This window comes from Myxine glutinosa, chromosome 8 (genome assembly GCF_964187855.1).
Source record: "Myxine glutinosa chromosome 8, kmMyxGlut1.1, whole genome shotgun sequence".
Classification (NCBI taxonomy): domain Eukaryota; kingdom Metazoa; phylum Chordata; class Myxini; order Myxiniformes; family Myxinidae; genus Myxine; species Myxine glutinosa.
Window position 1 is genome coordinate 98978667 of NC_136268.1, and position 25898 is coordinate 99004564.

At 45.7% G+C, this 25898-nt stretch overlaps 1 protein-coding gene across 1 annotated transcript; it reads right to left on the reverse strand.

Moving 5' to 3' along the window:
• Positions 1–2128: 2128 nt before the first annotated feature.
• Positions 2129–25898, reverse strand: LOC144893308 (zinc finger BED domain-containing protein 5-like). Its single transcript, XM_078783570.1, has 2 exons — positions 25845–25898; positions 2129–3111 (listed from the first exon to the last, which is right to left on the reverse strand). Exon 2 carries the CDS (start codon positions 2978–2980, stop codon positions 2396–2398), a length of 585 nt encoding a protein of 194 aa, XP_078639696.1. The 5' UTR covers positions 2981–3111; positions 25845–25898; the 3' UTR covers positions 2129–2395.

Consider the following 25898-nt stretch of genomic DNA (forward strand, 5'->3'; position numbering starts at 1 on the left):
CAATTCCACCTCAATGGGCATAATTGATCCCGCGCCCCATTTGGCTGGCCCACTCAGTTTGTTATGCTTTGGCTGCCCGCAGCATTTGTTACGCTTTGGCTGCCCGCAGCATTTGCTGCCCTTTGCTCACTCACTAGTCGAGTAACACGAGGTAGGCCTAAGAAGGAGGAGCACGGGGTTGGGGTGGGGCGGCGTCAAGGTGGAGCGTCAGAGGCGATGACGGTAAGAGCCACCAGCCAACCAGGGCTCTAACGGCATGGCGTGAGGGGGCGTGGAGAGGCGCGTCTGGTGAGTTCTGGAAGGTTTGCAGGGCGTGCCTATATAAGTGATTGCACAAAGCCCTTGAAAGGACTGCACAGGTCTCGCAGAGAAAAGGACTTGCTACCGGAGGACTGCACAGGTCTCGCAGAGAAAAGGACTTGCTACCGGAGGACTAGCGCTGGAGGACTGAGAGAACTCGCGGGCACACGGTGTTGGTGAAAAGACGTGTGGAGAGAACTTGACTTGCATCACTCGCTTTGGAGGCATTGAACTGTAACTCACGCAGTATAATGCACGCGCCCGAGGAGAGGAAGAAGAGGCGTTGAGTACACGGCTGCAACCATACGCGCCGGTGGTGAATAGCGCCTACCTCAGCCACGCAAGTAAATGCGGCAATAGCTGCCAGTGATCACCGCTAACCGCCGAAGTCCGCTCCCTACCAAATCGCCCCGTATTAACCCTTGTGCGCCAAACGACACGCGGAGAGCTCCTGCCCCTCTGCTTACAATCTGCATGGGACGAGCCGGAGACCGGGGGGAGCTGCACGAGAGCCATCCTTGGACGCGGACCATCATCCTGCAGCTGTAAGCCCCGTGTGAGTGTGTCTGTGTGTGAGACGGGCCCGTTTGTCCTGGGTAGTAAGTTAAGACTGTTTTAAGGCTGCACTGTGTCCCCTTTTTCTGAACCATTGTAAATAGTGTAAATAAACCTGTTCTTCCTTTTCTTCTGAATTCGACCGCTTTTGTGATTTATCGATTGACTTAGCATGGCACGAATAAGATCGCTAGAACCGGGGTCACCAACTAAACGGCACGGATCGCGTGTACGCACCGCTCGGCGTCTCAACACGCGTGATTCGTGCGGGACTTATTTCCTCTTTTCAGGGCAGCGCGAGTAATTAGGTAATAGCGAATTCTTGGTCCTAATACCCGATTTCGCGCTGTTCAGGAAGGACGTCATAGGTCCCGGATCCCATCGGCCAGTCAAAGACAAGGGGACTAATCCCCCCTTGGTAAGGGGAGAAGGCCGGCGCTGAGATCCGCAACAATATATATATATATATATATATATATATATATATATATATATATATATATATATATATATATCAGGCCCCCTCCCACTTTTTAATGTATATGATAATATGTATATATATACATATACAGTGCCTTCAGAAAGTATTCACACCCCTTGACTTTTTCACATTTTCTTGTTACAGTCTGAATTTCAAATGAATTAAATTGACAGTTGTTTTGTCACTGATCTGCACATGGTACCACATAATGTCAAAGCGGATTGTTTTTTGTTTTTTTAGAAATTTCTACAAATTGCCATTTTTTTCACTTCAAAAGTTGTTTTGTTGTTCAAATTTCAAAGTTGATCATTGTGACAGCAACACGAAGATCCATGTTGGATGCCTTGGTTTGATCCTCTGCTAAAACTCATTGAAATGAAACATTTTTTAAATCTTGCAGTATTCTCACTCAGATTTTAAAATCACCGTCATGCATATTGTCAAGTTGTTTAAACTTTCTTTATACAAGATGATTTGCAATACCAGATACCACCAGGTGGCACTATACAATACACATTTATGTAGAGACAATAATTGGAGTCTTCCCTCACTCTGAACCTCCTCCCCCTGATATACTATCTTACCAGACAGAAAACATACTTGCGGTACCCTTAGGTAACATGAAAAATTTGGTTCTGTAGTTTTTGAAGCATATATAAACAAACAAGTATATAAATATACAAATCGCTCCCATAGTATCGATGTGTAACCCTCGCACCGACTTTGTTTGTTTACATTTTATTTGTTCAGGCATTTGCCTTTGTGCTCCACTCACCTTGTCCTGTAGTCCTTGGCAGTGGTTCTCAAACTTTTTTGGACTACCGCCCCCTTCTGCCCTCTTGGACCGGCCCAATGCCCCCCTTGTCCTATCGTTCGTGGTCGGACACCCAGAATTTATGTAGATAGGAAGCAAAAATAACAGAAGCCAAATATTTTCTGAATAACATTTTACTTTATTTTACTTTACTTTTTATTTTATTTTGCACGACCTACAATGTTTCAGCAGAACAGGTCCAGGTGAGGCAAACTGGGAATCTGTTATCACAGGCCCAAATGCCGTTAGTGTGAAGGGTGGGCCTGGTGACTCGCTGCGAGATTACGAACGTCTGGCTCCATCTCAGTGAGGTAGAGACGCAGATCACCCCTCTTGGTAATGTCAAGGCGGTTTCGATACTTGGTCAGCAGCACCATCACGGCGCTGAACCCTCTTTCAACGAGGTATGATGTGGGGAACGCCATCAGCAGCAGTTCTGCCTCTGTCCACATTGCGGGGTATTCGCCCCGCTCCAGAATCCAGAATTTGCCGTATTCATGCTGTGAGAATCTTGCCTTCACCTCATCATCATTGTGGAGGTTGATAATTTCGTCCTGTAATTCACACTTCACATCTTGAATGTCACATTTGAATGGGTTGATCACCCATGCTGGCACCGACAGTTCTAGCATGTCTCTGAAACGCTGCTCCATATCTCCACGAATCTTCTCAAGGTTATTGCAATAAACGAGCAGCTCTTCATCAGAAACAGCAGTTTCCTTTGCCAACTGGGGAAAGTGGTACATATCTCTGCGGCCAAGGGTTTCCCTGTGCAGAGTCACCTTGGTTACGGACGCGCCGATCACTTTCTTTGCTTTAATCAGCGTCATATGGTCACCCTGGAGTTGTTTGTTGACATCATTCAGTATAGTGAATATGTCCGTGAGGTAAGCCACATCATGCTCAATCGCATTCACTTTCTCCGATAGCTCCGTATCAATTTCCGACAGAAACTCGACCACTGTTGAGAAGAGGGCAAGCAAACGGGTCAAACCTAATACCTACACGACATCAGCGAATATGTGATCATAAAAACCATGCGAAGGGGGAAAGAATGTGGTCGTTGATTGGATGGCCAATTTGCCGAATGGCGCCGGGTAACCTGTTCAGACTACAGGAAGCCCAATGAGCGCTCCAAATCGCCGCTGCTCCTCTAAATCGCCAGTGCCCCCCAAATCATTGCCAGCGCCCCCCTGCTGCCCGTGGACTCTCGAGCGCCCCCCTGAAAGTTCCCAGCGCCCACTGGGGGGCGGTAGGGACCACTTTGAGAACCTATATCCTAGACTATCATTTGTACCTATTATAACTCAATTCGCATGTTTAATGCTTGTGTGAGAAGGGTGTGATGCACTCTTTGTTTAATCGAGTCTCCAGCTGGATGTAAAATTTCCATGTTTTACTTCAACAATAAAAAAAATACTGAAATGAAAATGTGTAAAGCAGCAATGTACAATGGCGACTACAACGTTGCCATTTCACTTCCTCCAACTGAAAGATTACATCATTCACTAGTCTGCAGCACACGTCTCCATCGATGGAATTGCAGAATTACTCAGTTCCTGTGGATTTTTTGAGAATTTGTGGCCTTTGCATAATGACTACACTCTTCAGATGTCCCCGTAAAATATATATGCGCAAGTCTGGTCTAAGGAGCAAGCCAAAGTTATTCCAAGTTGGTGCCTATCTGAAAACTTGAAAGAAATGACAGTGTCAAAAGTTTTATGGAGAAAGTCAGGAACAATGGCAGAGATTAACAATTGCATCTCAAACAATGTGTCGGCCCATATTCCATAAGCGATGTAAAACGTCATAATGGAGCATGGCATTGATTAAAATATGGATTAAATTAAAGATATATGTCTGAATTAACTGTTGATTCAATGGATACAGGACCAACTATAACGGCACTAGGTGGAGCGCATACCTCCGCCAGGCTGAATAGGTTTTTGGGGGGGTTTTTTGTATACATGATCGAGGCTCATGTAAGAGCTAACATCAATCACAAAAAAAAAAAACGGACAAACAAAACATACAATAAAGGGGGTGGGAGACAAGATGGGGAGAGAGAGGGAAGCACACAAGTACAACAGCAGAGAACAGAGACATCGGAAGATCTGTGGGAGGGAGGGGGCTTGGGGGGAGGAGGCATAGGAAGGCAGGGGGGGGGGGGGTTGGGAGAGGTATAAAACACATGAACATTGCTAGGACTTCCAGGAAAGAAGTCGGTATTTCAAAAAAAGTGGATCTGGGGTGAAATTAGCGGGGGTATAAAAGATCAAGGTTTTGGATGGGGGAAGATAAGAGGTGGTGGTGAACAGCTGTTTTAAAGACCTGGAGGGAGGAGTGGGATTGAAGAGAGTGAGGGAGTTTGTTCCAGAGGCGGGAGTAAAGAGGAATGAGGAAGTTTATGTTTTGTATGCCACTAATAGGCCGGATCAGGATCCGGACCTGAACCAAAATGTAATAGACTTGTTCTTGTCACCGAACCAACTCATCCACCAAGTTTTGCCATGTCATTCACAACTTTTTTTTAAAATATCATGCTATATATCGTTTTTGGCCCTATCACTCAGAATCTTCACCAAATCCAGATCTTCACCAAAATCTAATCATTACGTCTTTGTCACATACCCAACCTCTCCACCAAATGTTGTCTGAATGCGTCCATAACTTATTGAGACATCCTGTTCACAGACAGACAGACAGACAGGGGTGAAAACAACTTCCATTCCATATCACACTGTATGTAATTTGCGTCCATAACTTATTGAGACATCCTGTTCACAGACAGACAGACAGACAGGGGTGAAAACAACTTCCATTCCATATCACACTGTATGTAATTTGATTCGTGTCTGTCTGACTTCTATGCACACCTGGACTGCTGGAAGGAATCCCACTACAGGGTGTGGCATTTATGTGACACATTTGTAATGTATATATTTGAACGAAATATCTGTATAATTGATTTTTTTTGATGCGTGTGTGAGACAGGTGAAGCCCTGCAGATTTGAATGATGGAGCATTACGACGTGTGGATTAAAATTGTACAACTCCATATTAAATTAGGCTCTGTTATTGCAACTCAGCAAGCATTCAGGAGGCTATAACACCATTCTCTCCTTCGTCAATTAATTTTACGAAGATGTCATAATCGGTCCACATAATCGGTGTTGCGGCGTAGAAATAGTGTTCACAGATGCATAGTTTCAACAAGATGGAGCAAAATGCCATATTGTAAGAATTGTTATGCATTTCTAAGGCAACAGTTAGGGGAAAACATAATCTCTCAGTTTAGTAATGAATGTTTCATGGGCATCCCGGTCCCCAACTTTGACCCCAGCAGATTTCTTCCTTTTGGGGATTTTTGAAGAGCCAGGTTTACAAGACGTGTCCCACATGTGTGTGTGAACGTAAGATGAGGATCACTGAAAGCCTTCGCTGTTATTGATAACTAGCAGAAGTACCCGGCATTGCCGGGCGGGGGAGGGGAGGGGGAAGAGGAGGGGAGGGGCAAGAGGAGGGGAGGGGCAAGAGGAGGGGAGGGGAACGGGGGGGGGGAGGGGAGGAGAGGGGGGGAGGGGAGAAGAGGGGGGGGAGGGGAGAAGAGGGGGGGGAGGGGAGAAGAGGGGGGGAGGGGAGAAGAGGGGGGGAGGGGAGAAGAGGGGGGAGGGGAGAAGAGGGGGGGGAGGGGAGAAGAGGGGGGGGAGGGGAGAAGAGGGGGGGGAGGGGAGAAGAGGGGGGGGGAGGGGAGAAGAGGGGGGAGGAGGAGAAGAGGGGGGGGGGAGTACCCGGCATTCCGTGTATAAACGTGAGGGAGAAGAGGGGGGAGGGGGAGGGGAGGAGGGGAGGAGAAGGAAGGATGGGAGAGGAGAGGAGAGGGGGGAGGGGAAGGGGCAGGGGGGAGGGGATGGGGAGGGGATGGGGGGAGGGGAGGGGGGAGAGAGGGGGGGAGGGGAGAAAAGGGGGGGGGGGGAAGTACCCGGCATTCAGTGTATAAACGTGAGGGAGAAGATGGGGGAGGGGGAGGGGGGAGGGGAGGAGAGGGGGGAGGGGAGGAGAGGAGGAGGGGGGGAGGGGAGGGGAAAGGGGGGAAGGGGTAGGGGGAGGGGGAAAAGGGAGGGGGAGGGGGAAAAGGGAGGGGGAGGGGGGAAAGGGAGGGGGAGGGGGGAAAGGGAGGGGGAGGGGGAAAGGGAGGGGGAGGGGGGAAAGGGAGGGGGAAAAGGGATGGGAGGGGGAAAAGGGAGGGCGAGGGGGAAAAGGGAGGGGGAGGGGGGAAAGGGAGGGGGAGGGGGAAAAGGGATGGGAGGGGGAAAAGGGATGGGAGGGGGAAAAGGGAGGGGGAGGGGGAAAAGGGAGGGGGAGGGGGAAAAGGGAGGGGGAGGGGGAAAAGGGAGGGGGAGGGGGAAAATGGAGGGGGAGGGGGAAAAGGGAGGGGGAGGGGGAAAAGGGAGGGGGAAAGGGGGAGGGGAACAGGGTAGGGTGGAGGGGGAAGGGAGGGGGAGGACGGAGGGGGAAGGGAGGGGGAGGACGGAGGGGGAGGGAAGGGGAGGGCCAGTCAACAATGACGTTGCAGTTCTCATGGTCGGAGAGCAGCACAACAATCGCGACATCGTCCTGAATCTTCGCAACAGCACGAAGCGGATTTTGGAGACTCACCGATCCTGTGACGCCCTCCAGTACCGGCGTTGCCGGGTGGGGGAAGGGAGACCCGTACATTCCCAACCCGTACATTCGCCCTCTCGACTCAAGCTCACTCGGACAAAAGCCTCGCACAAATTACACCGTGAAGGCCCAATGGCCATGTCTATGCCACAAATCAAGTACGTGAGCGAGTCGGGCGCACTGAATTGAAAATATATAGAACGCTCATACTCCGTGAAAAGTGAAGCCAACTGGCGGCGGAGATGGAATAACTCACATTATTTCAACCTGAGAGGTGTTTCACCTCGCTCCGGTGGATTTACCTGCCGATGCGCTTATTACTTGGATTTGTCCCAATGGAGCAAGGTGATTAAGAGGTCAAAGGATACCAGAGTCAACGACTCTGAAGTTCAGCTACATCTTAGCTCAGCCACAGCTAAATACAACACAAACTATACATGAATAGGCTAACAACGGCACGTTAACATTTTTTATTTTTTTTAACTTTACTTTAAACACTTATCGCAGACTCATGTGGCACACTCAATTGATTGTGCTTATTCGGAACATCACGTGATCGCTCTGAGCGAATCAGCGCGCTGCTCTGCCACCGGTCAGAATCCGTGTATAATATTCCTCGCTGAAAAAAAATCTATGTGAAACATGCTACTATCTATGCTATATCATGCTAAATCATGCTAAATGCTAATCATGCTAAAATCAAATCTATGCTACTTGATGGCGGCAAGGAACATCACGTGATCGCGTCACGAACATCATTCGTGATCATGTCATCACGTGATCGTTATCATTGAGCGCGAATGAGCGAATCAGCGCGCTGCTCTGCCACCGATTCAGATTCGCTGATAAAAAATATGGATCTAAAGATGAAAGGAAAAAAAACCTATGTGGTGTGAATGGCAATGTTCCTCACTGAAATGTGAAAAAACGCAATCGCTTTTCGCTCTGAAATACGTGCGAATGCGTAACTGAGTTAATGGCGGCAAGGAACATCACGTGATCGCTCTGAGCGAATCAGCGCACTGCTCTGCCACCGGTCAGATTCGGTGCATAATATTCCTCGCTGAAATGCGCTGAGGTAAAAATATGGGAAAAAAATATTATGAAATAAATTTTTAGGTCAGCCATGTTCTTCCCAGGCTCAATGGCCATGTCTGTGCCAAATATCAAGTACGTGAGCCTCTCCGTTTAGGAGTCTACCGGTAACATTATATATATACACACACACACACACACACACAAACACACAAACTGTGTTTTATATATACTAGGACGTGCCCGTACGTGGGTGCCCGTTCCTTGCCAAAAAAAAAAAAAAAAATGTCTTCGCCCATGCATGCATGGGCGTGCCCATGGGCCCATGGGCGTGCCCGTAAGTGCGTGATGTGACCGTACAATGAATGTATCGTCCCGACGCCGCAGCTCGGATGGCGCTGCAGTTAATCGGGCCTGTATCGGCAGAGTTATTATAAACGTGTACTACAATCGATCGTACCTTACAGCGTCTGCTCGCCACGTTCAGCATCAGTACGTCGTCACTATGACTATCCGTAAGTCCGGAAGTGACGTCCTCATTTGACTGTCCGGAAGGTCGCATATCGCAGTTACGATGAATCGCAAATTAGTTTTAATTAGTTTTAAAACATAGTTTAACGCCAACATAGCGCCAACATAGTTTGCCAACGTGAAATAAATGAATACGCTCTCAAATGTGCCGTCCGAGGCAGTCTGTTCGCCACGTTCGGCACACGTGATAGCTCGCTGCTCTCTGATTGGTTGAATCGTTTTTTGGACATAGCTCGGTAACTACTTCTCCGATTAATATGAAACCTTGAAAAGGCACATCCTCGGGTCCCCAGCAATATACCTGGCAAGTTTCAAGTATATCGGACCCGTGGTTGTCGAGAAACAGCGGTCACAGACAAACACACAGACACACAGACATACACACAGACACACACACAGAGATTACTGGAATTATAGATAGATATAGATGACACATTATGTTTTCACCATGGTTTGTTTGTGAACAGGATATCTCAAAAACTTGTGGATGGATTCAGACAAAATTTGGTGGAGAGGTTGGGTGAAGGCTATGTGACCACTATTTCAAGCTATGCGACAAGGATGAGATGATTCGATTTTGGTGAAGATCTGGATCAGGATCTGAGAAATATGTATGCGATTCTTCACCATTGATAGGGAAAAAACGATGTTTATCACAATATCTCAAAAAGTTGTGGGCAAATTTGGATTAGACTTGGTGGACAGGTTAGGTGTGATCAACAAGAATTGAATTAATTTTGGTGTAAATTCGAATCCGGATCCAGATCAGAGAATGGTTTAAGCGATTCTTCACCATTAAGTGATCGGGCAAAAACCGATATATATCGTTACGGTTCTCCGCCGCCCTTCTTCCCCTTACCAAGGGGGGATTAATCCCCTTGTTCTTTCTGGGCTTGACGGAACCGAGAGACTTGAAATGCCTCTTCCGGCCAAACGCAAGGTAGGGTTTCGGGACCAAGTCTCGCTCGTACCTAAATCCTTGCACCACCATGGAAGCGGGGAAGCAAGCCTCGCACGAGCCACGTGTGATTTGGGTACGCCGAGCGGATTGAGTACCACGTGGTCCGTGCAGTTACCGTTAAATATTGGACCCCGATTCGAGCAGTTCTATTCGTACCACACTTAGTCAATGAGGAAATCACGAGGACGATCGAATGGAAAAGGAAGAACACAGGTTTAATTATGATTCCCACACGTATATACAATGATCAGTGGATGCAGAAACACAGAGTAGCACTTAGTCAGTCTTATCTTACTGCCCAGACTCGGGCCCGTCACACTCACACAGGGGATTGCAGGTAGGTTGATGTTCAGGCCAACCGCGCCGACGTGGTCGTCCAGGAACGGCCCCGTCCGGCTCTCCACGGTCCCAGCACGTCCCGCGAAGATGGCAAGCAGGCGGTGGAAGGGTCCTCGTAGCGCGTCTCCCGAACAAAAGGCAGCCGATGAGGTAAGAAGGAAAATACGCGTCTCTCAGCGCGGCTGGCGGTTACACAGCCGTTATCACTCACGTAACTTAATGCACTGTACGCAGCTCGGTTTTAAGCTCAACCGAGCGTCGCTTTATATATCAGCGCGTATCCTGGTTCAATGCGCGTCTTTCTCCACTCGCGTATCTCTCAAAGTCCTCTTCGGCTCACCGCACTGCTGGAACTCAACTCTCAACCGCTGGTGCTCAGTCCTTACTCAACGAGTCCTTTGACGCTCGGGTCCTCCTTGCGCGAGTCCTCTTGGGGGCTTTGCGCAACGGCTTAGAGAGATACGCCCCGAACCTTCTTGAACCCTCTGGAACCTTCCAACCACGCCCTGTAATGCAGTGCTGCCGCCACACCCTCTGAGCCCTGATTGGCGGCTCACGCTTACCGTCAGCTCCTCTGCCGCCCTCATTCGGCCCCACCCCGACCCTCCTAGGCCTGCCTCGAGTTAATTCGCCCAAAATGAACCAAAGTCAGCACAAAGAGGCATGAGGCTAGGGAGGTGGGATAGTCAGTAGAAGTAGGACCTATTCTCCTTACTCTACTCAACGCAGAACTAACATAAGAAAAGGACTAAGCTCACAAATACTAAGAGATAACTACACTATCGCGAGGCTACATGTTGCTTGTGTGACTAACTATGAGGGGGAAATTTTACCTTTATTATACTGACTTATCAAAACTCAAAACCGCAACAATATATATATAAAACACGATATCTCAAAAAGTTGTGGACGGATTCGGACAAAACGTGGACGAGTTGGGTTTGTGACAAGGCCGAATCGATTCGATTTTGGTGAAGATCCAAATCCGGATCAGACAATTTCTTAAATTATTCTGCACCATTGAGAAATTGGGCCAAAAACGATATATAGCACAATATTTCAAAACGTTTTGGACCGATTATGACAAAACTAGGTGGATGAGTTGGTTAGATGACAAGAACAAGCCAATTAGATTTTGGTTCATGTCCAGATCTGGCCGATTTCCAGCATTGACAGGGTTATTTTACTCCACCCTTTTGCACACATCATGGTATTTAGTGACTTCAGTGTTCACCACAAGGAGTGGCTGGTACACTCTCGCAATAGTGAGACTCCTGGTATCGATACCTATCATTTCTCAATCTCTCAAAATCTCACCCAAATTGTTTCCTCTCCCACTCATATTCCTTCCTGTCCATGCTTTTGATGGAATATACTTGCTTGATCTCTTTTTCTGTTCTAATCCTGATGACTGTGTTGCCAATGTTCTCCTTCCAATTGGTAACTGTTTCTGTCTCTTATTCCTCATTCTCAACTCCAGTGCATCCTTTTCATCGCTCTGTGTTTCAGTTTGGAAAAATTGATTGGGATGGATTCCGATCATTTCTTGCTGATGTGCATGGACCTCAGTTTTCAGTCTTGGTTCTGATATGGGTGTCGGTGAAATATCCCAAAGGATTTGCACTGGTATCGACATTTATATTCCCCAACATACCTATCAAGTGAAGGTTGATTCACATCCATGATTCACTCTGGCTCATGCACCAGCATTGCTCATCGCAACCACTATTTCAAGCAGTGCAAGGAGTCCAAATGTCTGTTCCGCAAAGCAAGTAACCACTGTAAAAGAGTTCTTGAGGATGCCAAGCAGCAATATACTGCTTCCGTAGCCATTCTTTCAATCCTGACAAATCTCACACTCTTACGATGTCTCTCCGAAAAGACCGACTGGACAACCCTCCCATCCACTTTCTGAATAATCCTCTCCAAGAAGTTCTGTCACTCAAGCTTTTGGGTCTCACTATCTGCCATGATCTTTCCTGGGAAAACCACATTTCAAATCTGGCCTCCAAAGCCAGTCGCCGACTGGGCATCCTCCGTCGTGCGAAGTCCTTCCTTGGCACACCTGAGCTCCTCACCACATACAAGGCTTTCATCCGCAGCTCAATGGAGTACTGCTCTCCCCTCTGGGCTGGTGCTCCTACCTCACACCTAGCTCGTCTTCACGCTGTTGAAACCAAAGCGTTCAGAATCATTGGAATCTCCTGTGATGAAGCTAACTCTGAGGGCCTTTCACTCACTCACCACAGGCAGGTTGGTGGTCTTTCTGTCTTCTACCGACTCCTCTCCGGCCTTGCTCCCCCAGCTCCTTCAGTGCTCTGTCCCCCAAATATTCCTACAGGTCGCACAAGATCTGCCAGCAACCCTCTTATGGTTAAACCGCCAAAATCTAGGCTTTCTGCTCACCTTCGCTCCTTCATTCCCCTTTTCTCCCACCTCTGGAACAAACTCCCCCACTCCCTTCAATCCCACTCCTTCCTCCAGGTCTTTAAAACAGCTGTTCACCACCATCTCTTATCTTCCCCCATCAAAAACCTTGATCTTTTCTACCCCCGCTAATTTCACCCCAAATCCACTTTTTTTAAATACCAACTTCTTTCCTGGAAGTCCTTGGTGTCCTTGTGTTTATACTTCTCCCACCCCCCTCCTCCTTCCCACGCTGCCTCCCCCCAAGCCCTCTCCCTCCCACACATTCCCGATGTCCCTCACAAATGTTGTGTTTATGTGCTTCCCCTTCTCTCCCCATCTTGTCTACCGCTCCCCTTTTTATATACTTTGTTTGTTTGTCTGTTTGATTTGTTTGTGTGATAAATGTTAGCTCTTTCACGAGCCTCGATTATGTATACAAAAAAAAAAACAACGCCTTGGCTCTCGGGACTTGTGACAGATTGGCAACAGTGTACTCAACCACAATAAATCTTCTCTACCTCCTCTCTGTCATGGATATGAGATGGTTACCTCACCTCTGGATAAGGCTAACCTCTTTTCAAATCGCTTCGTTACCCTCGCCAGAGGAGAGGGTATTGCATGAGTCCGTTTGTTTGTCCGCACAGAATAATATGATTTCTCTGCAACCGTTAGTCCGATTGACAGGAAATTTTCACCATAGGTGCAACTCCTCCTGTATAATTTTTTTATGATAATTATGACGTCATCGCTCACGTGGTTTGGCCGCCATCTTGGAAAAATCGAAAAACTTTGCACCTCTATATCTCGGAAAGCGCTGAATAGAAAAACTTGAGACACGGCTCATTGTAAAGAACTCTCCATTAGGAATAAAATGTTAATGATGATGTCATAGGTGCCTCCATTATGACATCATAATTCGACAAGTACAAAACTTCAGCCTATCAAGACGAAATTTATTGAGCGCCATGTCGGCATAAACTGGTGGAGGAAAAAAAATAATGAAGACGTCATCGTTCACGTGGTTTGGCCGCCACCTTGGAAAAACCGAAAACCTTTGCACCTATATATCTCCGACAGCGCTGAATAGAAAAACTTGAGACATGCCTCATTGTAAAGAACTCTCCATGGGGAATAAAATATGTTAATGATGATGTCATAGGTGCCTCCATTATGACGTCATAATTCGACAAGTACAAAACTTCATCCGATCAAGATGAAATTTATTGAGCATAATCTCGGAATAAATTCGTTTAGGGGAAAAAAAAATGACGACGTCATCGGTCACATGGTTCGGCCGCCATATTTGTTTTAACACAAAAGCCTTAAAAACCATGGAAAATACATCCTGGCAAGGGTTTGCAATCTCTGATTGCTCTTTCTTGTTTCTAATTGTACCCTCAATGATCAGGGATACCCTCTTCTTGATTTTCCATCTCATAGATTCTGATATTTCTGTTCCATTTATCACCCCCAAGAAGGTTGCCAGAAGTATTCGTACCCTAGATGACTTAAAAGTGACTGGTGCTGATGGAATCCCTGTGATTGTATTGAAGATGTGTTGTCCTGAACTGTCATCGATTGTTGCCAAGCTATACAACCTGTGCTTGTCTGCTTCAGTGTTTCCTTCATCATGAAAGGTGGCTTCTGTTGTCCCTGTTTTCAAGGGTGCCGGTGAGCATGCTGAACCAAGTAACTAACACCCCATCAGCCTGCTCCCTGTAATAAGTAAGGTATTTGAATGCTTCATCAATGAACAACTTCTCAGCCATCTGGAGGGGAATGAAATTCTCACTTACTGTCAGTATAGCTTTCGCTATTCTCGCTCTACTGATCTGCTGTCCTTAATCATGGCTCCTTTCAACAGGGCAGTGGAGCTCAAGGGTGAAGCTCGATTATTTGCTTTGGATATCTCAAAAGCCTTTGATAAAATGTGACACAAGGGTCTACTACACAAGCCTCAGTCATATGGTGTATCAGGAGCGATGCATTCAATCATTTCGGCTATCCTTACAAATCGCAAGATGGTGGTATCTGAGAGTCAATCTCTCCGAGTTGCTCCTTCAATTTTGGTATTCCACAGGGCTCTGTCCTTGGTCCAACTTTGCTCCTTGTTTATAACAATTATCTTCCTGATAATGTTCCATCTCAGCTTGCAATGCATGCTGGTGATTTCTCACTTTACTGTATATCTGTTGATTCACTCAACGCCACTAATGAGGTTGGAGTTTCACTGGACAATGATTTCGAGAATGTGTTGAAATGGGGGCATGCCTGGCTGGTAACCTTCAATGCAAAGGCAACTAAATTGTTGTCCATATCTCGCTCTAGAAATAGGTCTTTCCCTTCTCGGCACATGGGGTCTTCAACCTTAACAGCATCATCTGAGCTTTGGCTTCTTGGTCTGGACATCTCCTCTAACCTCCATTGGGATAAGTACATTTCTGGTATTTCTAAGAGTGCTTCCAAGCGAGTTGGTTGTCTTTATCGAGCACAGAGGTATTTACCTCCTGAGGCCGTTTTGTACCTGTATAAGACGACTATACGTCCCTTCATGGAGTACTGTTGCCATATTGGGGCTAGAGCACCAGCCTGCCACTTATCTTTACTTGATAGGCTCCAGAATGGCAGTCAACCTGTTTGGTGTGGAGATTGGTTTAACTCTTCAACCACTCTCTCACCGGAGGTCGATTGCCACACTTGGTTTATTCTACAGATATTTTCATGGCAAATGGTCTGTTGGACTTGCTACAGTGCATTCAGAAAGTATTCAGACCCCTTCACTTTTTTCACATTTTGTTATGTTGCAGCCTTATGCTGAAATCCTTTAAATTCATTTTTTCCCTCATCAATCTACACTCAATACCCCATAATGACAAAGTGAAAACAGGATTTTGGAAAGTTTTGCAAATTTATTAAAAAGAAAAAACTGAAATATCACATTGACATAAGTATTCATACCCTTTGCTATGACACTTGAAATTTAGCTCAGGTGCCTCCAATTTCTCTTGATCATCTTTGAGATGTTTCTACACCTTGATTGGAGTCCACCTGTGGTAAATTCAATTGATTGGACATGATTTGAAAAGGCACACACCTGTCTATATAAGGTCTCACAGCTGACAATGCATATCAGAGCAAAAACCAAGCCATGAGGTCGAAGGAACTGCCTGCAGAGCTCAGAGACAGAATTGTGTTGAGGCACAGATCTGGGGAAGCCCACAAAAAAAATCTCTGCTGCATTGAAGGTTCCGAAGAGCACAGTGGCCTCCATAATTCTTAAATGGAAGAAGTTTGGAACAACGAGGACTCTTCCTAGAGCTGGCCGCCTGGCCAAACTGAGCAATCGGGGAAGAAGGGCCTTGGTAATAGAGGTGACCAAGAACCCGATGGTCACTCTGGCTGAGCTCCAGAGATCCTGTGTGGAGATGGGAGAAACTTCCAGAAGGACAACCATCACTGCAACACTCCACCGATCTGGGCTTTATGGCAGAGTGGCCAGACGGAAGCCTCTCCTCAGTGAAAGACACATGAAAGCCCGCTTGGAGTTTGCAAAAATGCACCTAAAGGACTCTCAGACTGTGAGAAACAAGCTTCTGTGGGCTTTCATGTGTCTTTCACTGAGGAGAGGCTTCCGTCTGGCCACTCTGCCATGAAGCCCAGATCGGTGGAGTGTTGCAGTGATGGTTGTCCTTCTGGAAGTTTCTCCCATCTCCACACAGGATCTCTGGAGCTCAGCCAGTGACCATCGGGTTCTTGGTCACCTCTATTACCAAGGCCCTTCTCCCCCGATTGCTCAGTTTGGCCGGGCGGCCAGCTCGAGGAAGAGTCGTGGTTGTTCCAAACTTCTTCCATTTAAGAACAAGCGTTACGCCTCGGTCCCCCGTCGGTAAAGTGATGTGAGTTGACAAAGTGGAAGACGCAAGGCGGCCATCTTGGATTTTGACGTGGCGACCCAATTTTCAATAGCATTCTTCCTTATGCGTAGATACACCCACACACCAGATTAGAAGTTAGTATACACAAAGAATTAAGTTAAGCACCCCTACACAACGAATTAAGGTAAGCACCCCCTAATATATATTCTTTGTGTATATGTATACATTGGCATATATTCTAAGGTATGTGAGATCAAATAATGATTGGTATGACAATAGCAATTATCCATTGATGAAATTGAGTGATCAAAGTGAAAAAAAGTGATTGGTTGAGTCAGTGATCCGATCACGTGGGTCCTACACACGTTATTGACGCAAAGATCGCTAGAGGTCTTCTCAGAACAATGACTGTACGTTAGAAAACATAAACGTCATCCACACTGTCCATGATGGACCTATAGCTCCATACTTAAATTGAGGTGAAAATATGCCTAAAATTCCCAAAAAATTTCACCTTAAATTATTCAGAATAAAATATTGAAAACGGCATGATTGTTATGTTTTTATGTGACCATAATATCACTTCTCCAGAAAATATAGCAATATCATGGGTATATTACACTGTTTTGACGACAACAAACTTGTAATGTGCGAGGTTGTAAAAAAACGGGGGGGGGTGCTTAACTTAATTCTTTGTGTATAGTTCGTTTATTTTTCAAGATATTCCGCTCACAAGCTTCAGACATACATGGCGGCGGCCATCTTGGATTTTGAAGTGGCGACAATTTTCAATAGGGTTCTTCCATATGCCTAGTTGCACCCACTCACCAAATTAGAATTCGGTCCTTCGCTTATGCACGCACGGACATAAGTATATATGGTGGTGGCCATCTTGGATTTTGACGTGGCGACCCAATTTTCAATAGCGTTCTTCCTTATGCCGAGATACACCCACACACCAGATTAGAAGTTAGTAGTTCATTTGTTTTTCAAGATATTCCGCTCACAAGGTTCAGACATACATGGCGGCGGCCATCTTGGATTTTAACGTGGTGACCTAATTTTCAATAGGGTTCTTCCATATGCAATAGGGAACTCAGAGACAGGATTGTGTCGAAGCACAGATCTGGGGAAGCCTACAAAAAAAATTCTGCTGCATTGAAGGTTCCCAAAAGCACAGTGGCCTTCATAATTCTTAAATGGAAGAAGTTTGGAACAACCAGGACTCTTCCACGAGCTGGCCGCCTGGCCAAACGGAAAAATCGGGGGAGAAGGGCCTTGGTAAGAGAGGTGACCAAGAATGTGACCTTCACCGAGGAGAGGCTTCCGTCTGGCCACTCTGCCATAAAGCCCAGATCGGTGGAGTGTTGCAGTATGGTTGTCCTTCTGGAAGTTTCTCCCATCTCCACACAGGATCTCTGGAGCTCAGCCAGTGACCATCGGGTTCTTGGTCACCTTTCTTACCAAGGCCCTTCTCCCCCGATTGTTCAGTTGGCCGGGTAGCCAGCTCGAGGAAGAGTCTTGGTTGTTCCAAACTTCTTCCATTTAAGAATTTTGGAGGCCACTGTGCCTTTTGGGAACCTTCAATGCAGCCGAAATTTTTTTGTAGGCTTCCCCAGATCTGTGCCTTGACACAATCCTGTCTGAGTTCTGCAGGCAGTTCCTTCGACCTCATGGCTTGGTTTATGCTCTGATATGCACTGTCAGCTGTGAGACCTTATATGGACAGGTGTGTGCCTTTCCAAATCATGTCCAATCAATTGAATTTACCACATGTGTACTCCAATCAAGGTGTCGAAACATCTCAAAGATGATCAAGAGAAATGGGAGGGACCTGAGCTAAATTTCAAGTGTCATAGCAAAGGGTATGAATACTTATGTCAATGTGATATTTCAGTTTTTTCTTTTTAATAAATTTGCAAAACTTTCTAAAATCCTGTTTTCTCTTTGTCATTATGGGGTATTGAGTGTAGATTGATGAGGGAAAAAATGAATTCAAACGATTTCAGCAAAAGGCTGCAACATAACAAAATGTAAAAAAAGTGAAGGGGTCTGAATACTTTCTGAATGCACTGTATGTGACAAGAACGAAATTATTAGATTTTGAAGATCCGGATTCGGATCCGACTACTGGAATTTTTAGTGATTCTTCACCATTGAGTGATATGGCTAACCAGGCGGAGGTATGCTCTTGACCGAGTGCCGTTCTTGAATAGAAAAATGTGCTTCTTCCTATATCATGTCCAATTAATTGAAGTGACCACAAGTGGACTCCAATCAAGTTGTAGAGGCATAGAGATTTGATCAAGAATAAAAACCAAGAATCAAGAAACAAGAATCAAGAAACAAATTTTAAAAAATTTGATCAAGAATGATCAAAGGAAATTAGATGCACCTGAGCACAATTTTTTGCCATAGCAAAGGGGCTGAATACTTGACTCAAAACATTTCAGCTTTTCATTTTTGATTAATTTGTGAAAACTTATTTAAAAAAAAAAAATTCCACTGACATTATGGGATATTATGTGTGGATCAGTGACCAAAAAAAAAATAAAAAAACTTAATTTAAATTTAGGCTGTGACAAGAAAATGTGAAAAGTCAAGGGGTGTGAATACATTCTGAAGTCACTGTATACACCTTAACATGGCGTGCGTTTCGAAACAGGGATTCTTCCAGATTATTTGTAATTAGTAAGCCTCATCAACTCAGATCATTACGATATTTTGGTGTACCACATTACACATCAGAAAGCTCCAGTAGAACTCCACAAAAAAACACCTTTAGACGCGCACACACCTCATCCATTTATTTATTCATCATCCGCACAATCTCCCATACAAGTACTTCACCTAAGTATACGAAAAACATGATTTATTTTGTTCAATCTTCCTTTGTCACAGAAATAGATGTCATATTAATGCATACCTTGTACAGTACATCAAATAGGGTAATTCTCTACATATGTACATCTGATATTTATGAGAATCCAAAGCTGCTGCGCAATCTCTACCAAACTTTGCATCCTTTATGGGGGTATCCAGAGGCAGGTCATGGGCTAGATAGCCACCCCCCCCCCCCTCCCTCACCTACCAGGCCGTTCCCAGATGTAGCAGGTGTTTCTCGTGAATTGACACCTGGTGTTGGTGAGTGGGGGGAGGTGGTGGGGGCACGAGTACACTTTTAGGGGTGAAAAGCATTCATTGCCCCAGATTTCAGGGTGAGGGGAGGACCCAAATTTACTCCATTTAAATGTGCCATACAACATCTCACAGTGATGGGCAGTATTACGAGTAATAACTAAAATCCAATCAGCTCGTTCTTGTCACCTACCAAACTTATCCACCAACTTTTGTTTTAACCATCCATAACTTTTAGAAACATCATGCTACATATAGTTTTTGGCCTTGCATCTCAATGGTGAATAATCCCAAAAAATTCTCTGATCCGGATCTGGATTTAACCAAAATCTAATCGATTTGTTCTTGTCACACACCGAATCAGACCACCAGGTTTCATCCAAATCTGTCCATAACTTGAGATATCCTGCTCACAAAGTCTGGGGTGAATACATAATGTCCATCCACCTTCGGTGCTGGAGGTGATAAAATATTCCTCACGAGTTAAGACTCTCAGCAAATGAGGGGATTAACTGGTCCAAGATGGGTTCTTTGCAAGTACCATGTAATTTATGATGCTGAACAATCACTGCCTATCCCCTGCAAAAAAAAAAAAAAAAAAAAAAAAAAAACCCTTCATTTTGTTGGGCATTGTCGATTTTTCTTAAATCGCCAAATGAAAGTGAGAAAGTGTGCAAGAAAACAATTATGTTTACGACTGCGTATGTATGTGTAGAATTGGAACTATGCTTGAAGTATCCCAAACCTTTCTGTGCCATTTATCATTCAGTAGCACACCACATCAAGGATTACCCCGAGTAGTTTACCTAGATCTTCCCAAGGAATTTGTAATATTAGGGTGTCGGCAATACTCTATGGTCCACACGAAGGACGCCGTGGGATTTTGAACGTCCAGAAATTGTGGATTATAAAGAGCACACAAAGCTTAATGTCCATCCGAGAGATGGCACCCCAATTTATCACCCTGCCTGCGAAGCATAAATTCAATAGTTTATAGTCTATTGGCATCAGTTAATAGTCAATAGTTAATCAATATATAGTTAATTATATATATATAGTTTATATAGTTATATATATACAGCCTGGTGTTGGGCTAGCGGCTAGGGTGCCAGCTTAGGATCCTAGGATCCTGGGTTCGAATCCCGGTCGATCGCTGAATTAACGCCAGGGGGGTTGACTCAGCCTGTCATCCTTCCGAGGTCGGCAAATTGAGTACCAGATCACTGGTAATTCCCTGTTTGTCGTAAAAAGGCAACAAAAAGGGTTGGCGGCAGGAAGGGCATCCGGCCGTAAAACATCGCTTCAAAAAGGGGACCAAAAAAACAACAACAACCACGGTCCCCGAAAAAGGCCAACCCCCGCTTGCGGGGAAAAATGGCCTCTAAAGGTGGTTTTTTATAGTTATATATATATATAGTTTATAGTCAATAGTTAATTGGCGTCAGGAAGGGCATCTGGCCATAAAACATTGCCTCAAACAAGGAACCATGATTGTCATGGGGCCCGCAAGGTTAACCCCCGCTCTGGCGGGGAAAATGGCCTTAAAACGATCATTTATTTCATTCATTCATTCATTCATTCATAGTCTGTTCGGTAATCGAACCCAGACTTAGACAGCTCAAAGGTAAATGCGTTGCCTCTGTACCATCCTGTCGCATCCTTACCAACGCCTTACATTTATTGTAACAAGATAATCTTTCACTTGTTCTCCACAATACAAGATGGGCAGCATAGTCCGATGTGATATTTACTAAAATGTGATAACATGCAAAACAACGTTCCTTTAAGGCTCTGATGTGTTTTGAGGGCAGTGAGGTCACGGTTTTCAGTATTTTCGACTCCAGAAATCACCATGCATACTTGCAATAAAGGTGTACACTTAAGCTTATGGAGAACTATTGCATCACACATTAGCACCAAGGACAATTGCCAATCCATGATAGAGCACGAGTACCAAAACAAAGCACCATGATTACAAATCACGAGTATAAAATAAATCAGCTCATTATACAGGACACCAACAACGCATTTTCAGGCCATTTTCCCTGCTAGAGCAGAGGTTAGCCTTGCGGTCCGGTCCCCATGACAATCTTCTCCATTTTGCCCTATTTTCTGCATCTCTCCTTTTTAACCCCCTTGCCTGCATTTCTTCTTCGACCATCTTTAGCCAAGTCTTTCTCGGTCTTCCCCGTCCTCTACTTCCTTCTACATTCATTTCCATCACTCTTCTCAACCAGTCACTTTCACCCTTCAACACATGACGAAACCATCTCAACCTGTTCCTCTTCACAGCATCCATCCACAGCTCATTATACAGGACACCCTTTAATAATGTTAATTTTGATCATATTACAACAGGCTTTAAAGGTATTTTAAACAATCTGGCATTTTATGTGCTCTATCTATTAAAAACGATGTACTTGTTCGACCCTCAGAATCCTTGCTTGTGAGTGGCCCAGATACTTTTAGAACAGCGGTTCTCTTTTCAATGGAATGTTTAGGGTTCAGTGAAACAGGTTGAGATGGTTTGGTCATGTGTTGAGGAAGGATGAAAGTGACTGGATGAGAAGAGTGATGGCAATGAATGTAGAAGGAAGTAGAGGACGGGGAAGACCGAGAAAGACTTGGCTAAAGGTGATGGAAGAAGAAATGCGGGCAAGGGGGTTAACAAGGAGAGATGCAGAAAATAGGGCAAGATGGAGAAGATTGTCATGGGGACCGCAAGGCTAACCCCCGCTCTAGCAGGGAAAATGGCCTTAAAATGCCTGTTGTTGTTGTTGTTTAGGGTTCAGTGCTTCATTGATATTAATTTAAGCATATATCCAGTCATTATTACAACTTTCATTCCTACAATGTCCCTCAATCCACCAGTGTCCATATGAGCTGTCGTAGATGCACGAGCGAGCCTTAGGATCCATATTATAAAAACCTCCAACTTTAACCCAGCTTAACGGATTTTCCCAGATGCTCAGAAGTAAGGGTCTCGTCACATGACTGTGATCACAGCAATTTTGACCATGGATGCCAAAACAAGGTCATTCATACACCATTGCCTCTATGTATTTGGGGACCTTGCCACTCAGAACCTTCTGTTACACACTTCCAAACTTAACGTTCTTTAAGCCAAGCCCTATTTCACATAATGACAAAGTCCTTCAAGTAAATCCATTCAGGGAATATGGAAGAAATTACTGCTCAAATAGGAAAATGATGCAATTGCATGAAGGTGACTACAGCATGAAGCAGCTTGATACCATAACTTCAGTCACCGAAATGAAAGGTAATATTTACCGACTGGAGTCCTAAATAAACTTATTTCGGGGTTGCTATCTTTATCAAAAACTCTCTTCCTCACTCGCCCTGCACTGCACTCTCTCCACCTCACCCCCAGGAATACCTCTGGCTACGGCTTCCCCTTCGCTCCCACCTCTTGTTCATATGTGTGTTGTACCGTCCACCAAACAGTGATGACTCAATCTACATCTCGCTGTCTGATGATATGGACCAACTTCTATCTACTCATCCCAACTCTCTCTTCCTCATATGTGGTGATTTCAACTGTCATCATGCCAGTTGGCTGGGTGTGGGTACCTCTCTCACCAGCCATGGCTCCTCAGCAAAGGACTTCTGCGACTCACTGGGACTGACACAATCTGTCAATTTCCCGACCCGGATCTCAGTCAACGGAACATCTTCTCTTCTGGACTTGGTTATGACTAACTTCCCTGAAAATGTCTGCTGCTCTTCTTCTGCTCCGATCGGATCATCTGATCATGTCCTTGTTAAAGTGGACATCTCTCTGACCATCCTCAGAGAGCCTGCTCAGCGTCGACGAGTCTGGCATTTCACTCAGGCCAACTGGCACGGTCTTCAAGCAGCCATCAATCATCTGGACTGGTCTCCCATCTCTACCACCTCTGACATCAACTCATCCTGGGAATTCTTCCAAAGTAAATTGCTCTCTCTCATGCACAGATTTATCCCATCTCGTCTTCAGTTGTCATACCCTTCCTCCCGTCCATGGTACACGGAATCTTGTGGTGAGGCTGTTGCCCAGAAACAACTTGCCTTCGTCTCCTGGAAAGCAAATCCAACGGAAGGAAATCTCATTTCCTTTCACAAAGCCCGAAACAAGTGTGTGTCCACCCTCAGGAGAGCCAGGAAACAATATCTCTCCGTTCTCAAGACCGAACTCTCTTATCTGTCTCCCTCTTCCAAATCCTGGTGGCGTCTGGTCAAATCCGTTTCTGGTGTTTGTTCCCCCTCCATCCCCTCCCTTACCTCAAACGGCTACACAGCTGACTCCGCACGTGAAAAAGCTGAATGCCTCAACTCTGTGTTTGCCTCTAAATCTTGTGTCCCAAACCCATCCCTCTCTGTACCCACCATACCCAGTCGTACCCTGCTGCTCCTGGACTCCGTGTCCTTTCCTCCTGACAAGGTGGAAAAGTTTCTGTCAACCCTCGACTCTGAATCTGCAACTGGACCCGACGGCATCAGCCCACGGGTCCTAAAATCCTGCTCTGCTGCTCTATCTCACCCTCTCTCTGTTCTCTTCACCCTCTCTTTTGCTCAAGGTCAACTGCCATCTGCTTGGAAATCAGCCAACATCACCGCTTTGCACAAAAAAGGTGCAAAAACAGATCCTAGCAACTACAGACCAATCAGCCTTCTCCCAATTATCAGCAAAGTCATGGAATCCATCATTGCTTCGGATATGAAATCTTTCCTCTTCTCCAATGGCTTGATCTCTGATCATCAATTTGGTTTCAGACCAGGTCACTCTACTCTGGACATGCTGCTTCTGCTGTCTCAACAATGGATGGAGGTCCTCAATGCCAAACAGGAAATTAGAGCTGTCTCCCTCGACATATCACGTGCCTTCGACACGGTCTGGCACCCCGCTCTGCTCACCAAACTCTCCTCCTTTGGTATCCATGGAAATCTCCACGCATGGCTGGCGGACTTCCTCTCTAGTCGTCGTCAACGTGTGGCCCTGAATGGGTTTCTCTCATCTCCTCTTCCTGTTCAGGCTGGAGTTCCCCAAGGCAGTGTTCTGGGCCCCGTGCTTTTTCTGGTCTTCATCAATGATCTCTCTGACTCTCTCGAAAATCCTCTCTATCTCTTTGCTGATGACTCCACTCTCTGCCGCTCCATTCCTCTTCCCTCAGATCGGCAGTCTGCTGCCTCCTCACTCTCTGAAGACCTGGACAAAATCACAGACTGGTCAAACAAGTGGAACATGTCTTTCAATCCTGACAAATCTCACACTCTTACTATGTCTCTCCGAAAAGATCGACTGGACAACCCTCCCATCTACTTTCTCAACAATCCTCTCCAAGAAGTTCTGTCGCTCAAGATTTTGGGTCTCACTATCTGCCATGATCTTTCTTGGGAAAACCACATTTCCAAGCTGGCCTCCAAAGCCAGTCGCCGACTGGGCATCCTCCGTCGTGCGAAGTCCTTCCTCGGCACACCTGAGCTCCTCACCACATACAAGGCTTTCATCCGCAGCTCAATGGAATACTGTTCTCCCCTATGGGCCGGTGCTCCTGCCTCACACCTAGCTCGGCTTCACGCTGTTGAAACCAAAGCTTTCAGAATTATTGGAATCTCCCGCGATGAAGCTATCTCTGAGGGCCTTTCACTCACTCACCGCAGGCAGGTAGGTGGTCTTTCTGTCTTCTACCGACTCCTCTCCGGCCTTGCACCCCCAGCTCTCTCTGTGCTCTGTCCCCCAAATATTCCTACAGGTCGCACAAGATCTGCCAGCAACCCTCTGATGGTTAAACTGCCGAAATCTCGGCTCTCTGCTCACCTTCACTCTTTCATTCCTCTTTTCTCCCGCCTCTGGAACAAACTCCCTCACTCCCTTCAATCCCACTCCTCCCTCCAGGTCTTTAAAACAGCTGTTCACCACCATCTCTTATCTTCCCCCATCCAAAACCTTGATCTTTTCTACCCCCGCTAATTCACCCCAGATCCACCTTGTTTGAAATTCCAACTTCTTTCCTGGAAGTCCTGGCAGTGTCCATATGTTTTATACCTCTCCCACCGCCCCCTTCCCACGCCCCCCCCCCCCCCCAAGCCCTCGCCCTCTCTCAGATCTCTCGATGTCTCCATGTCTCTCGGTCCCTGCTCTCAAATGTTGTGTTTGTGTCCTTCCCCCTCTCTCCCCATCTTGTCTACCGCTCCCTATGTTATATGTTTTATGTGTCGGTTTGTCTTTCTGTGTGATTAATGTTCGCTCTTTCACGAGCCTCGACCTTGTATACAACAAAAAAAAAAAAAAAAAAAAAAAAAAAAAAAACGGATCATCACTGTGAATATCAGCTGCAGGTTGGAGGTCATCTTAGATGTGCATAGGGAAAGGGGGGAGTAGGGGGGGGCGCTAAAATAAATTAGGAAAACGGGACAAGGTGATGAGGAACACTAAATTACTTTTAAATTCGAAAACGAAATTAGAAAAAAATAAATTACTGTAGAAAGAGTGGAGCGTTTGGGAGGGAGTAGAAGTAATGGAAGGGGCATGCAGATCATAAATTCTACATGTGCACATACGTAATTAATATGACTCGGGACAAGTGAAACCATCAATTAAAAAAAAAATATGAAGGTGGCTGTAAAATGAGGTCAACATTCCATAATGATATATAAATGTGTACAGGTAGCTTTTAAAACATTGCATATAGGTAGATTATGGAGACAAGGTAGATCATAGCAAATTTAGATCATACAGACCTGGAGACAGCGGAACTGCACACAGCAATGCTTGATCGAGAGGACTGGAAGCTG